This window comes from Anabrus simplex, chromosome 8 (assembly GCF_040414725.1).
Source record: "Anabrus simplex isolate iqAnaSimp1 chromosome 8, ASM4041472v1, whole genome shotgun sequence".
NCBI lineage: Eukaryota > Metazoa > Arthropoda > Insecta > Orthoptera > Tettigoniidae > Anabrus > Anabrus simplex.
In genome coordinates this window covers 96,864,623-96,881,050 of record NC_090272.1, presented here as the reverse complement: position 1 = coordinate 96,881,050, position 16,428 = coordinate 96,864,623, and the positions used below count along the sequence as shown (strand labels likewise).

The 16,428-nt window shown below is 38.0% G+C and overlaps 1 protein-coding gene across 1 annotated transcript in view; it reads right to left on the bottom strand.

The window, feature by feature from the left end:
• Window positions 1-16,428, bottom strand: part of mRpS31 (mitochondrial ribosomal protein S31) — a 71,201-nt gene that overhangs the window by 19,066 nt on the left and 35,707 nt on the right. Inside the window, exons 4-5 of the mRNA XM_067152924.2 lie at window positions 4,882-5,041; window positions 4,223-4,399 (exon numbers count right to left, since the gene is read on the bottom strand). Coding sequence (XP_067009025.2) covers window positions 4,223-4,399; window positions 4,882-5,041 — 337 coding nt within the window. The remainder of the gene's footprint in view (window positions 1-4,222; window positions 4,400-4,881; window positions 5,042-16,428) is intronic.

Sequence of the window (16,428 nt, the reverse complement as noted above, 5' to 3'; positions counted from 1 at the left end):
GACAATACCTCTAAACTGAAAGCCTTTATTCCACGAAAGAAGAATCCAAGAATAATCATTCATGGAATTGAGGTTAACCTGCCCGAGAATGAAGTGATTAAGTGCATTATCGAACAGAATCCAGCTGTTAAACAAATGTTATCCGAAGGCCAAGATACGACTATGCTTTATGAGAAAGTCACGAGATGGCAGCACTCATATGCGGTCACTGAAGCTAGTCCTGTCATTTTTAAAACATTTATGAGTTGTGACAAGCTTTATATTGGGTACACAAGCTGTATGTTCAATGAATATGTTCCAGTCATCTGTTGTTTCATGTGACATTTATCTGCTGACTGCGGAAAGCAACAGACCTGCTCCCATTGCTCAGGTCATAATGTCGACAGCTGTCCCAAAACAAAGACTGAATGCATAAACTGTAAATCTCAAAACCAGAAAATTACTTCAAGAAATCAGCATGGCACACTAAACACCCAGCATCCTGCTACTCTTCTACAGACTGTTCAATCTATATTAAATACCATTAAGTCAAGAATCAATTATGGTTAATCTATTAATATATCAACAAAATTTGCATAAACTACTTGTGCCTATGCAGGAGCTTCTCCTTAACATCAAACGTGATGAAGGAACAGTTTTATGCCTACAAGAACCAAATGTGGGGAAAGATAAAGTGATTGGATTTCTTCAAGAATTTCAGATTCATGTATCCAGAAACAATACACCTGAAGAACGGATTCGTACAGCTATTTTACCAAAATCAAGATGTGTTTTTAATGTTATCACAATACTGCTCTGCTGACAGAGTTGTTATTTGCACAACCTTCAATCAGCATGAACTTCATGTATGTAATGGTATAATAATGTAATATAAATGCCCTTCAGCAGATATATGATGATTTGAAAGAAAAACCAATTCTTTTCATTGAAGACATAAACGTCAAACACATATTATGGGGCAGCCCTATTAAAGATTCTAGAGGAAAACTCTTTTACGACTTTTGTAGCGCCAAAAACCTACCTATCCTCAATAATGGCGACAAACCAACATACTTCCGAAGTAATTTCCAGAGCTTTTTAGATGTAAGTGTGTGTAATCCTTCACTTTTTCCTTTCATTTTAGACTGTAAAGTAACTGATCTTCCAACACTTTCAGATCATGCTCTAATCACTGTGACTGTATGATCTATGCCAAGCAGGCCCACTATTAATGCTTTGAATTATCTGACAAGATTATATAGAACAAAAAATGTGAAATGGGACCACTTTCATTTGACAGCCAGAAGAAATTTTGGGAAAATGGCAACTAAGATAGAGGCCTGCAAATCCATGAATGAGGTGGGTGAAATAGTAAACTGCTTAAATGACACTATAATAAGCTTTCAGTGATTAACTTACCCAAGATCTCTCAAAAGCCGTTTCAACAGTTTCGGTGGAATAAAGAACTTTCTATACTTCGAAAGATGATATAAGAGAAGTCGCTGCCGTCTTTTACGTCAGACATATGAAGAAGTATACTTGAAAACTAAGGAAGACTACAGAAAATTAATACTAAAATGGAAATCAGTATGTTCGAAGGAAGTTTGCTCTACTCCAACGAAAAACAACCCTTGGGGGTACATAAATAAATTATCTAGGAAACCAGAAAATTAAAAAAATACCAACCTCACCTCAATCGACACTGAAAACAGCTACACAAAAAATTTCTCAGATACTGCCAACGTTCCGATAAATACATTCTTCTCAGATGAAAAAAGATGACTCAGAAAAACAAACATTGATTAAAAATTTTTCAGAAATTCCTCCTGATACTGAAGATGCACAATTTTCTCAATATGAAATTGAACGTATTATTTCTTTTGCAGAATGACAAGAAAGCTCCCGACTGGAATGGATTGTCTGCTAATATAATCAAAAACATTCACTACTGCTATCCTTCCTTATTTGTCATTCTGTTCAACAAATGTCTGGCTCTAAACCATTTTTCAACTTCCTGGAAATTGGCAATTGTTAAAATGAAGGGAAGTTCTCTGGTTAATTTTACTCCCAAATCATTGACACTAATTTGTTTTGTACCTGTGCTTGAAAAGATCTTAGAGAAATTATTTGATAGAGGTAGGTATCACATGTATTTCTATGCTTTTCTAAGTTGCAATCAGTATGGCTTTACTCCTCAGAAATCAACCGAAGATGCTGTTCTTGACGTTGTAGAATGGATCCAAGGCATATTTTTAAAGAAGAAAGTTGCTGTATTAATTTCTCTGGACATAAGTGGTGCTTTTGACAATGCTTTGTCGCCCAAAATTTTGTCCCAGTTAAAGGAGAAATGATGCCCAATAAAATCTCTATAAATGAATTCAGTCTTACTTTTGTAAACGAAGAGTGAAGCTTCAGATTGGAACAGCAGTCTCCACAAAATATATTTCCAAAGGCTGTCAGTAAGGATCAACACGTCGCCTTGGTTTCTGGAATATCCTTTATGATGACCTCTTACAGCTAATTTTTCTAATGGGATGCCAAGTCATTGCCTACACCGATGATGCTCTTTTTCTAATTGAAACTGAAGATGTGAGAGATCTCACTGTTCGAACAAATTCTGCCTTATGTAGTGTTTTTAACCGGGGTGAAACTAACAAACTGCAATTTAATGCAACGAAGACCAAAGCGATGTATCTCACAAGGAGAAGAAAACAGAAGAAACCAATTATTATGAATCAGATAAAAATTTAGGATCAGTTACCATTTTTGGGCATTACCCTGGACAAACATCTCACATTCAGAACTCACTTCAACAACTTAAAAATTATAGCCAGTAAATTTTTACAGGGACTAACTGTTGCATGCAGACCGGCATGAGGACTGAATTCAGAAGTACTTACAATAATTTATTATATGGCATTTGTGTCACTGATTCTATATTGTGCCTCTTCTTTCTGAAGTACACTGGAAAAGAAATGGGCCTGGAATAAATTATTGCAAATCAAAGACACTTTTGCACTCTGGATCTCCCGAGCTTACCGGACAACTTCTACTGATGCAGCACTTATTATTTCTGGAATTAGCGGCTCTTTTTGACTGCAATTGGACTAGCCGAACTGACATCACTTACGAAAAATAGGCCATCACCTCAGCCTATCATCAATACTGTTACAGAACAACAATGCCACTTTTTACAGTCTGGTCATCCAAGATCGTTCAAGAAGATTCTCCGTAACAAATGCATACACACTCATGACTGCATAATTTACACTGATGGTTCTCGTACATCAAGCAATGACGGTAAGGATCTTGTTGGGTGTGCTTTTGTAGTATATGAAAATGAAAGTGAAGTTTTTATAGTGCAATATAAACTATCCTCCTGCTGTTCGATCTTTCAGGCAGAACTACTAGTCATTAAATGTGCAATACAGTGGTGTCATGACAACAACAAAAGGGTCCAAATACTCAGCGACTCATAAGCTGCGTTGAAGTCTAGAGACGACAAATATAATATGAACCCGTTAGCAGTTGCTATAAGAAGTATAGCTCACCAAAACCGTCATATCTGCATTTCCTGAATTCGCAGATATACTGGATCCATCAGAAATCAGAGAGCTGATCAACTAGGAAAAGCTGCTGCTCAATCAAATCTGGAAGTCACGTATGACAGTTCACCCTTATGCTATGCAAGAAAACAAATTAAAGAATGTATCTTGAATTAATGGAACCTCTCATTCAAATAGATCCGTTACTAGAAGAATATATTTTCCCACAGTTTACAACTGAATACAGTGCAAACTTTTGGTGCCAAATTTTGAGTTAACACAGTTTATGTCAGGCCATGGAAATTTCAAATCATATTTTGAACGTTTTAAAATTATTTCGACAGGTGACTATTTTTGCTATTGTGGGTCTACTCAAACAGTTGATCATTTAATATTTGATTGTCCTGTGTTTGCAAGAGCAAGATTCGATTTGGACTCTCATTCAAACTACTGTAATATTCACTTTTCACAACCACTATACCATATTTTCATACAGAAATGCCGTTACAAACATTTCCTAATTTTCATTCATCACATCTCTCGTAAACTGATTCTGTAAATCACCATCATTATGTTTAACTTATAACTGTATGTTTCAAATATAACCCTAAAATACTTTGTAAAATAGGGTTCATTTGTATTGGAAATTCATAATAAAATATGTGAGTAAACACAATACGTGTTATACATGAACTTACATTTCAGGCCTGGGATAGCCAAATTTTCTCTCCCTCATAGGTCTCATTTCAATATCCATCTCTCCTCTTCTTCTCTGTTGGCTGCTAAGAACCTTTCTCACTTGGTGAGCCCGACTATATTCCGCTCTTTTAGGTGTCTTTGGTGATCGGTCAATCTTCATACCAACTATCAGCTCACTGTAACAGGTAAGTCAGAACATCAAAAAAGATTATTAAGAATGTTGGAGAGAGAAGGATACCCAGACTTAAATCAATGGCAGAAATATAACAACACAACAAGTAACAACTAAAAACATTTCCGGATGTGCCATAATCTACATTTTGCTTTCATAAGGACAAATAGTCTTATTAAGCATTCATTGCAGGGTATAAGAATCAAAAAGACTCTACGTATGGATGAAAAGAGTAACAAAAGCTATTTAATTCAGGAAATATGAGTTAGGTAAATATCAAAGAAAATATTGTATTTTCCAACTGCAAGTGTTCAGCAGGTGACTGGCCAGGTGGGGAAAAGGAGAAATTCTCAGAACTTCACTAATTTCCGTAGGTATCTGCCAGAAGAGAAATTTTATATCATACGGCAAAAATTCTCATGAGGTCAGTTAAAAAGATCTGATACGTGAGAGAATACTGATGGTGGTAATCAGCAGCAGACTCACCTTAAACTAATGCTGGGCTTTTGAGATTCTTGTTCACCATTGCCTTTTGTGGATGTGGCAGAGTGGGACTGGAGTTTGCTCAGTAGTTCTGATTCTGTCTGTTTTACATCTCCTCCCATACTCTCGGCCACTTCCTTAGCTGCATCAACCAATGCATCACCTTAAAAGCAAAGGGAAAAATAAATATTCAAATACACAGTTCGCTACCAAAACAGAGAAGTAAGATCTTAATCACAGGTATCTCAATATTCATTAAGTGCTAACAGTCAGCATCATCTCCATATCACGAATGGTAGACAAACAAGAAACTCAATTATTTACTAAATTAGTCAGAAAATAATAGCCGATTTGGGAAGTAAGCATGAAAGAGATACGAGGATGGTTGCCTAGTTGTACTTCCTCTTAAAACAATAATCACCACCATCACCACCTGAAAAATAAAGATGATGATGAGGAGGATGATGGTGGTGGTGGTGGTGGTGATGTTTGTTGTTTTATTATTTATTAATACATCCATAACAGGATATATCCCCAATTACAATAGATGGTACAAAATACATTCAATATATAAATAGTACCTATATGTACAAAAGAATATATAACAATTAAAAAAAACAAGATTGCCAAGACTAAATTACGAATAATTTAAACATATTTTTCAATAAAACATACAAACATATAAAATATCAAAGTTAAAGGAGAGAAAACAAATTAGCAGAGAAAAAAAGAAAAATATTCGTAAGAATAGTAAATACACAAACACATATACATTGGAAAAATAATGGTGGCATTACATGCGTCATATTTCGGTGCTGAATTAATTTCCTCTGATAAATTATTCATTTTAATGTAAATATTGTTTTAACATTTTTGAAAATAAAGGAAGTGATAAAGCAAAATCTATTTGTCTGATGTCTGACGATATTCTGTTATATACTTCACACATTTTTACAACAGGTGAATTTTTATGATGTGAGGTGCTTGAGAAGGGGCCGTAAAATGTTTGTCTCAAACACAGAGTTACCCTCTTGATACTGAAGTTGATTCTTTCAAGAAACTGTTAGTTTATCTAATATTCCATTAACTGTTTTGTAAAGAAATATCTGTTGAGCTAATATTCTATGTGTACTGAGCTTCATTAAGACAAATTCATTTAATAGAGTTCTATAAGAAACTCTTTGATGATATGATGATCGGTTATATTTTTAAAAATATAAATATTACAAAAATTTGTTTTGTATTTTTTCTATTTCGTTAATTGTACACGTACTGAAGAGCCCACACTACACATGCATATTCAAGTTTACTTCTAACAAGATGACTGAATAAGATTTTTAAAATATATTCATCCCTAAGGTGCCGAGCATTTCTAATAATGAATCCTAATGGTTTAAATCCATCATTTGTAATTTTATGAATATGACTGTTGAATGAAAGTTTTGAATCAAGCATAACGCCCAGATCGTTTCCTAAATTACCCCTCTGCAACATCTCACCATTTATACTGTAGTTATACACAGTCACATTCTTATTACGAGAAAATGTGATCACAAAACACTTTTTAATATTGAAAAAAAAAAAAGCCTGTTTGCAACACACCATTTGTAACAGTTGTTCAGATCGGCTTGCAATTCCATAGCATCGGCATACCCGGTAATTTGCTTATAAATCTTTAGGTTGTCAGCAAAGAGTAAGCATTTTGAATATTTTATTACTTTCGGTAAGTCATTTATAAACAACAAAAAGAACAATGGACCAAGGTTTGAGCCCTGAGGTACTCCAGAATTAACTTTGAACTGGAATGAAGTATTTTGTGCATAAGATACAAACTGTTTTCTGTCTGACAGATATGAAGAAGTTAATTTCAGAAACTCAGAAGATAAACCAAATAATGGTAATTTACTCAAAAGTATACCATGATCAATTTTATCAAAAGCTTTTGCAAAATCAGTATAAACTGCATTGATAGGTCTTAAATTATATCTAGGTGTCCTTATATCTATGTCTTCGTCTCTCTTAGTCCTCACTATTTAATTACACTTAGACTACCTCAATCACACTGTCCTCTCGTTATATATATATATATATATATACTGTTCGATCAACTGTCTAGAAATATTGATTTCTCGAAGGGTTCTTACAACACTCTAATGGAACACAGTCGAACTTTGTTTACTCTTTACCAATATACATAGAAATTTCTCCGACATTCCTAATGTCTCTACATGTATCTGAATAATAAACCTTACAGTAAGTTTCCAGAACCCTTCATATATACCAAATTATAGTGGAATACATCCAATATATGAACAATATAGAGTTTTCTACTGCTTTCGTCTATATAGATTTTGAGGTTAATAATAAAAATAATAATGTTATTTGCTTTACGTCCCACTAACTACTTTTACGATCTTCGGAGAGATTTTGAGGGTAAACCTATACACAATTCGTATTTGAGATTATACAAATTTATAATACATATTTACAGGGAAACCATCTATTAGTCATATTTAACATTTAATAAAAGATAATTTAGCATTTAATAAAATATAATTAAAATATATTAAACATTATAATTGAAGGTTTTACACCGGTTACGATGTCATACCTACAACAATTATCCCCCCTAAAACCTTCAATATCTATCCTGTACATTCCTTACTTTAGGTCTTAATTATATCTAGGTGTCCTTATATCTATGTCTTCATCTCTTTTAGCCCTCACTATTTAATTACACTTAGACTACCTCAATCACACTGTCCTCTCGTTGGCGCTGTTGCAGTACACATTTCGCAGCCAGATAGTTCGACTGGTGGCCACCACCTTTCCATGGGGGATCCGCTGGGTCTGACTGATGGTGTCCTTGTTCCCGGTGGCAATGATCCGCAGGTCCTCGCGTGGCAGTCGAAGGTCCACTGGCTTTCCCCTTGTTCGCACCTTTGTGTTCTGTCAGGGCAAACGCGGCTTCGTAATCCACCAGTCTGATGCACGGGAGAGGCTCGTATGTTGCGGACTTGGCCCTGTTGAGTCTCCTCTTTTTCCGGGGTGCTGAATTCAATGTTCCTACCGGCATATGATTTCATGCCGGCACTAGTGTCCTGGTCAGGTGGCACCTTCATTTGTTGGTTGTCGGTTCGGACCCCATTGGTTCTCTATCTCCATGAGGGGATCCCCCTGGTCTTATTGATACCATAGCTACAACGATCCCGTCGTCCCGTGGAGTTGCCATCTTCAAGACGCCGGAGCCGCCATCACTGCTTGCAGGCTTCACCCGTGTCTCCAGAGCTGCCGTCGTGCTTTCACACAGGGCAATCGCTTTTTCTCCTGGGCCTTGAACTACAACCATCGCTACAATGATCCCGTCGTCCCGTAGAGTTCTATCTTCACAACGCTGGATCCGCCATCACTGCTTGCAGACTTCACCCGTGTCTCCTGAGCTCTCGTACTTTCACACAGCGCACTTGCTTTTTCCGCTGGACCTTGAACTACGGACTCCACAACCACAAGCATCACTTCAGACCGCTTCCCGTCCGGTTCGTTGTTGTCCTGCACGACGTCGGTGATCACCTTGGTTCTGAGAGAGCACACTTCGTTGCCAAAAGAATTGATTTGGTTCTTTATTTCTTGAGACTGGGCCTTGATTTTCCACTGAAGTTTTTGGATTGGGCCTCGATTTTTCAGTTTGGGCCTGAATCAAAGCAGTCAGTTGTGCGAATATAATGCTTACCCGGTCGTTGGTTTCTTCCACCGAGGTGACTTCGAAGTCAAAACTGCCTGGGTCCTCTTCGTTGTCAATCAAATCCTGGTGCAGCCTCTCTTGTAAGTCTGCTTTGCTTCCAGCCATCAGTAAATCTCGGGATGCCAGCGCTTTCCGTAACATCACCATGGTCATTGGTCGATCTTCATTGCCGAGTCTCGAAGTGTCATGTCCTATCCGTGGTCGCCAATTTATCGTTCTCAAATGCGATCTCATTTGACGGAAATAAATATCGCATGAGAACACGTTCACTTCCTTATGTAAATTAATTTATTGTCACTGCAGGTCACAACACACAATTATACACAATAGCAAGTGACACTACAACACTTAATAGCGGAGTACCCTGACGTCGATTCTGACAAGTACAGATATCGACAACACTGACTCGCGCACTATAACATACTCTCTCTTGAACTCACCAACTCCACCTCGGAGCCCAACACTCACTCGCAGTCCATCACTTGCCGTCGAGTTCAACCTGACTTCGAGTCCAACACTGACTAACTCACTGACCGACAGCTCGATATATATACTGTTCGATCAACTGTCTAGAAATATTGATTTCTCGAAGGGTTCTTACAACACTCTAATGGAACACACTTGAACTTTCTCCGACATTCCTAATGCCTCTACATGTATCTGGATAATAAGTCTTACAGTAAGTTTCCAGAACCCTTCATATATACCAAATTATAGTAGAATAAATCCAATATACGAACATTATAGAGTTTTCTACTGCTTTCGTCTATACATATTTTGAGGTTAAACCTATACACAATACAAATTTGAGATTATACAAATTTATAATACATATTTACAGAGAAACCATGTATTAGTCATATTTAACATTTAAAAAAAAAGATAATTTAGCATTTAATAAAATATAATTAAAATATATTAAACGTAATGATTAAGGTTTTACACCGGCTACGATGATGTACCTACGACAGTTTAAAGAGGTCTAACAGCTAGGTCATCAGCCCCTAATGGTATGAAGTGAAAGAAACAAAAATTAGAACTTCAAAATGTATCCACCGACTAGAATCTAAAACAAATGATAATGAAACAAAACAACAAGTGGATCCAATTCACAATGCCTTAATTACTGGGACGATACTCATTATCAAAAAGGGTATAAAACCAGGTCACCAGCCCCTCATAATGGTACTAATCACTGGTAGAGTAGAACTATGCTGTTCCTCCTATAGCGGTACTAATCACAGGTAACGTAGATCCCTGGTATGTCACACACGATAGCACCATTCACAGGTAAAATAAGCCTATGGTGTATCACACATAAGAGTACTACTCACAAGCAACGCAGATCTGTGGTGTTACTCAAACAGCAGGACTAATCATGGGTGCCGGTACTCCGTAACATTTCTCACTTAGTGGAACACATCACAGCCCACATATACTCATGGTGTTGCTCGCATAGTGGTACTAATCATAGGCAATGTAGACCCATAGTGTGTTACACATTATGGCAATGCCCACAGGTAACACATACCCATGTTAATAATAATAATAATAATAATAATAATAATAATAATAATAATAATAATAATAATAATAATAATAATAATTGTATGGCCTCAGCTACCATATGCAGACATTTCAATTTGACACCATCTGGCTGTCTGCTCATTAATTTCTATGTTCTATTTTACTCTAAGCCTACTAGATGGCAGACCGAGTAAACCAAAACTATCTTGGGCGTCTATGGCTAAGATTTAATTAATTTTGTCAGGTAAACACCAAATGTGTCACCAGAGATCTTTTACATGCTGACATCGTATGACATGGAGTGTCGAATGGACTTTTTTCTGCCCTTCAAAAATCCGACTACCTCTGCCGGGTTTGAACCCGCTATCTTGGGATCTGGAGACCGACACTCTACCACTGATCCACAGAGGCAGCTATACCCATGGTGTTTCTCACATGATGATACTACTACTATCAGGCAACACAGACCCGTGGTTTTATTCACATAGTTTTATTTATTTTTATTTTTTTTATTTTGCAATTTGCTTTACGTCGCACCGACACAGATAGGTCTTATGGCGACGATGAGACAGGAAGTGGCTAGGAGTGGGAAGGAAGCGGCTGTGGCCTTAATTAAGGTACAGCCCCAGCATTTGCCTGGTGTGAAAATGGGGAAACCACGGAAAACCATCTTCAGGGCTGCCGACAGTGGGGTTCGAACCCACTATCTCCCGAATACTGGATACTGGCCGCACTTAAGCGACTGCAGCTATCGAGCTCTGTTACTCACATAGTGGTACTAATCATGGGCGCCAGCTAAACCAGTGATGTTTTTCACTTAGTGGCACTAATCACAGGCAATGTAAACCCAAGGTATTTCTCATAAAGTGGTACTACTCATAGGTAACGGAGACCTATTCTGAACAAAGTTGAACCAACCAGTGGAATACACACGATGGCCATTATAACAAACAACACCCAGACCCGCATACCACATAATGGTACTGCTCCTATGTAACCTAGACCCATGGTTTTCCTCGCAAGGTGGTACTAGTCACAAGTAACGTCGACCCATGGTGTTCTGCACATAATGGTACTACAGTAAACACAAGTAATCTTATCCCTTGGTCGCCCCTTACAACAGGCAGGGGATACCATAGGTGTATTCTTCATCTGCGTCCCCTACCCACAGGGGGTCCACCTGAAAGAGATACACTATATTGAACCCTTTAGGTCCATACTGAGGGATACCTACCTTCCTTACCTATCAGCAAAGTTCATGAGATCTGTCTCTTGGGTCGTATCGGGTTCTTCGTCACTTGCTGAGGTAAAGGTAGGGTTCAGTAATTCTAATCTATCTACTGGAATGAAAGGTCTATTTAAAAGATTCCTATTTATTCAGGAAAATTTTGAAGCAAACTGATATGTCAACTGTGTCATAGAAGTCAATTGTATCCACTGGACACCACAATCATTTTTACATAAAGGTCAGAACACTGGTGTGAGACTTTAATGTAACTGCCTGATGGGCATTCTTACTAGAAACCATTGTCTCAATTATTCATCATTTAAGAAAGGAAAGTCTGGAAATCCTTAAATTCGGGTTCCATGTGAGACCACATGTACCATCATAGTGATTCGTTATGGTCCAACCCTCGTAACACGAACTCTGGACCCTGGGTATAATTAAGGCAGTCCAATTGGTGTGTGCCACACAGTGGTTCTACGGCATGGACCCTTAATTGAATCGATGTGACCTGCATCTATGTCATGGACCGACATCTAATCTTCTAAGTTACTTTAAAGTCATTGTGGATGATGACCGCAAGGAAATGATGCTACAATGGCATATGGCCCTAATCCAAGACACTGAGGTTGATGACCCCCTGACCATCCAAGTTTCTAGGCTGAAGGCTAAACACAATTAAGTTACATCGGTTGATGACCAAAGTTTCCACTTTACTATCCCCAGCACTTTCACTGCTCAATCAATCAAAGTTCCGTAATTACAACAATAGCAATGCTCACAAACTCTGTGGCAGTAAAATCCATTTCCTTCGGATATGTCCCTTTAATCGTTACTTTACTTTTTAATATTCCCCAGAAAAACAAACTAAAATTTCCAGAATGCATCTCCAAGTTATTCGCTTGATTAAAGTTATTTCAAAATGCGGTTTCACTGAATTTAATAATTAAATAAATTTAAATGATTTGACGAAATGTTAACGAACGACAAAATTTATCTCCGCGGACTCTGGTTTCTTCACAAATTCCTACGCAGCCGTGATGTAAATTCAATATTGCGATGTTTATCTGGCTCGAAAAGTTTTGTTACATAATTCATGTCCAGTTATATATCTTGTCTTGTGATCTCTCACTTTTAAAATCTAATCTAGTCCTAACCGTTATTAACACTTGGATATCCTAATAATCTACGTACAAACCAAACAACTCGCCATATAATTACGACGTCATATCTCGTCATTACCATTTATGAATTTTGCACACCCCTCACAGACAAACCGATCATCACAACGATCGCTCTATATTTTGGACAACCCTGAATTTGGTTACTCTGCTCCTTATACTCAAAGTTCGTGATTTCAAATGTTCATTACGTCCCCAATTACAGTATTTCACAATACTCAGATCATTACCGGCTATGAATTTCAACTAAATCCAGCATTTTAACGTTTTCCCTGGCCGAGAATTACAGTACAATCACAATTCCACTCCTATCCCGTTATCACAGCTGAGGCCTCTCGCCCCCCAAGCTCGCTTGGCAGTTACATGAAACACCTGATTTATTCACAGTTGACTGGCTTCTCAAAATGCTCTCTTTAAACTCTGCCGACAAATTAAACAAATACGATATTCTAACCAACAAAATGCACAGATTATGCTTCAAGATGCCCACACTAATTATACGCGTCGCCAATTGATACCGCTATGGATTTCTATGAATTTCTTTCCATTCTCAACATTATAAAATATACCTCAGGCTATCATGTCCCGGCTTCAATGACAGGACTCTAACCTGATTCGCACATCTCATCTCAACTCATATAAAACATTCCTCGGGCTTCCGTGTCCCGGCTTCAAAGACAGGTCCAACCTGATTCACAAATCTCATATCAACAAAACTAACCTCTGTTTCCCAGCTCCACAATTATCATCGACCAAGAACTGGAATAAAATCCTCACTAGAAATCTCGACGTCTAATATTGCACAATGCATTAATCATGAATAACTTCGCATAAATGATATCGTATTTAATAACTTGATTTTTACGAGAAATGACTGAAACATTCTACTAGATCTTTTATTGTCAGTCAGACAGTTTAAAATGGGCATAGAAAAACGTTTCTCTCCATGACCAAATTCATCACCCTAGGTTCTCACCCGACAGCGCGCTTCCACTCGATTGAAAATGAGTAACCATGGATTATTATTATTAACGTCAAATTGCAGACAGGAAAATTTTACGTCGACTGAACATCTTAATTTGACATCACAAAATATAGGCAGTACACTTCACACGGATGACGATCTACATTGGACGTGATATCACTTCGGAACCCTATTCAATAACTTTTTACAACATTATACGGCACTCGCAAGACTTCAACATTTTATCCAAGTGGAAATTAAAACAAATGACTCTTTTAGTCGTACTCTCACATTTACAAAACTTAGTAGGGGTGACCACTGCGTCGTATATCCCCATTCAAATACACTTTTAGAGATCACGAGACAAGATATAAGAGGTTATAAGATGGAAAGTCACCTACCTCATGTAGTCATAGGTTTCACCTGCGACCCTGGCATTTTATTTAGCCATTTTTACATTCATGGCTTCACAGTTCATTATTTATTTTCTTCAGGTTTCCTGGAATAAAGCATTAAAAAAAAGAAAATACCCTTCACTTGTTTGCTGAGCGCACACGATGGACTATAATCATTTCCGCACACGGATTACTTAATCACATTAGAATTTATTCAGTACTTTGACCGTCCTATCAGGTACAATTATTTCACTCAAGAAAACTATTTCCTCATGGAGACAAGACCTAGCCACACTGGCTGAAATCTGCAGTTGAACTCAGTCTACTTTCGTTGTTTGATTTCGCAGAGCAGCTCAACAATTTTTCGTCCGCTTTGTATCACAAATGCCGGAGAAGGAGACTTCGTCATGGCGTCCCTTCATATTTATAGCAGTTACCCCCTCTCTTCGGATCTCTACCTTTGCCGCCAAGAAAATTTCTATAAATTTTCTGACTTACCTACACTGTAATTTCAAGAGTTTTGAAAGTGACTACATGCTTGCTACATTTCTGGCGGTAGTGTTCATGGACGTTTAAAATTTTCATGGGTTCGATTTGTGAGATGATTGACCTCCTTTGATAGGCACTATATTTTTTTGACTTGGCTTGGGTCGCCATGTACACGCGCTTTGAAATAGTTCACAAAAATGACTTGAGATTCTTCCGCCGTTGACACGTGTGGCTGACGTCACGTACCCCAGAGCGTGGGACCGAAGGTAATCACCCCCTCGTCACGTGTCAAATCCATGCTATCAAGAATCCAACTTTTAAATGATTGTCGATTTATGCGTAATGTTCTTAGGGCACAAAGGTCATGGGTTCAATATAGTTCACAATATTGTTTTACATTTTTAATATTAACAAATTCAAGGCCAGTCCAGAAGAAATCAGAGGAAAGACAATCCTGGAATATACACCTCACCAGCAAAGAAACAACTGCACACCTCGAAGTACTGTAGCTGTCACAATAGAATGAAACTAGGCACACATAAAAGGCACAATAACTTTAAAACATATTACAGTATCAGACCTTAATCATGTATTGCAGGAAAACACACCTCAAGGATGCTCTTAGAAAGGCATTTCCTTAATTTTTTTTTTTAAATATTTCAATTTGCTTTATGCCTCACCAACACACGTAGGTCTTATGGCAACGATGGAACAGGAAAGGGCTAAGAGTGGGAAGGAATCAACCATGGCCTTGATTAAGGTGTGAAAATGGGAAACTACAGAAAACAATCTTCAAAGTTGCCAACAGTGGGGTTCGAACCCACTATCTCCCGAATGCAAGCTGACAAGTAATGACCCAAACTGTGCAGTCACTTGCTTAGTTAGAAAGGTGTCGTACTGCCTCTAATATGGAGGCATGTATGTGGTGATACGCTCGGACATAGAGGCATTTAGGCATCCTGAGATGCTCGTAAAGAAGATCACGCCATAGCTGTTGCAATGGAACTACAGATACCTCATACTGATGCTGGCTGAAATTGCCTCCCATCTGGTCTCAAGCATGTTCAATGCGTGAGAGAGCTGGGGACTGTGTCGGCCAAGGAAGCATGTTGACATTAGGAAGACAGTTAAGAGATACCTATGCAGTATGCAAGCGGACATTATCTTACTAGAATATGGCGTTCTACAGGTGCACCAAGGAGAAAAGCACATACAGTGACGTAATTTTCTGGATGTGCGACGTCAGTGTTCTTGGATCACTACTAGAAGGGACAGGGAATTGTAGGCAATGGTACTCGACATCATGACAGCAACTTATCTGGCAGTGTGATTTTCCAACCTTGGATTTGTGCACTGTCTAGGACATATCCAAACTCAGATTTGGTGGTCATCCATACCCAAACCCTACATTTATTGTTAAATATCATTTATGTCAATTCACAAGTGGCTATGTTACCATTCATGATAGAAGTGAAAAAGGAAAGAAAAACAACTATCACTGTTGAGGTATTCATGGGACATATCAGGGATGCTAAGAAGACAGATTCTGTTCTGTATGATGCTTTGATAATACACTGGTCACCACAAGATTATAGAGAAATGACACGTGTCAAGACGGAGACCAATGACATTCTTGAATCAGTCTGCTTGTTGGCTGATGGATATAATCCTCTCATCTGCTAGTCCATCAGTGTGTTTTCAGAGCCTTTCTAACAAGTGTGCTCCATCATATTATAATAATCCCATGACAATAAACAGAGTCGCACAGTGTAGTAGGAATGGCCCAAATGGCAACCAAGTTGTTGAAATGACCAACTTACCTCTTCTCTTCTGAAAGTGTCCTAATATCTGAAGACAATATCAAATGTATCTTTGTGGCGTAGCATGATATGCTGTCATAGATTGCTGAGAAATAGAGTGGCTTTATGCCAGGCAAGGGCACCAGGCAACATATGCTGAACGTCTGACAGATTGTCGAAGAGACGAGAGTTCATTCCTGTGCTTTGTCGACTAAACTTTTCAACTGT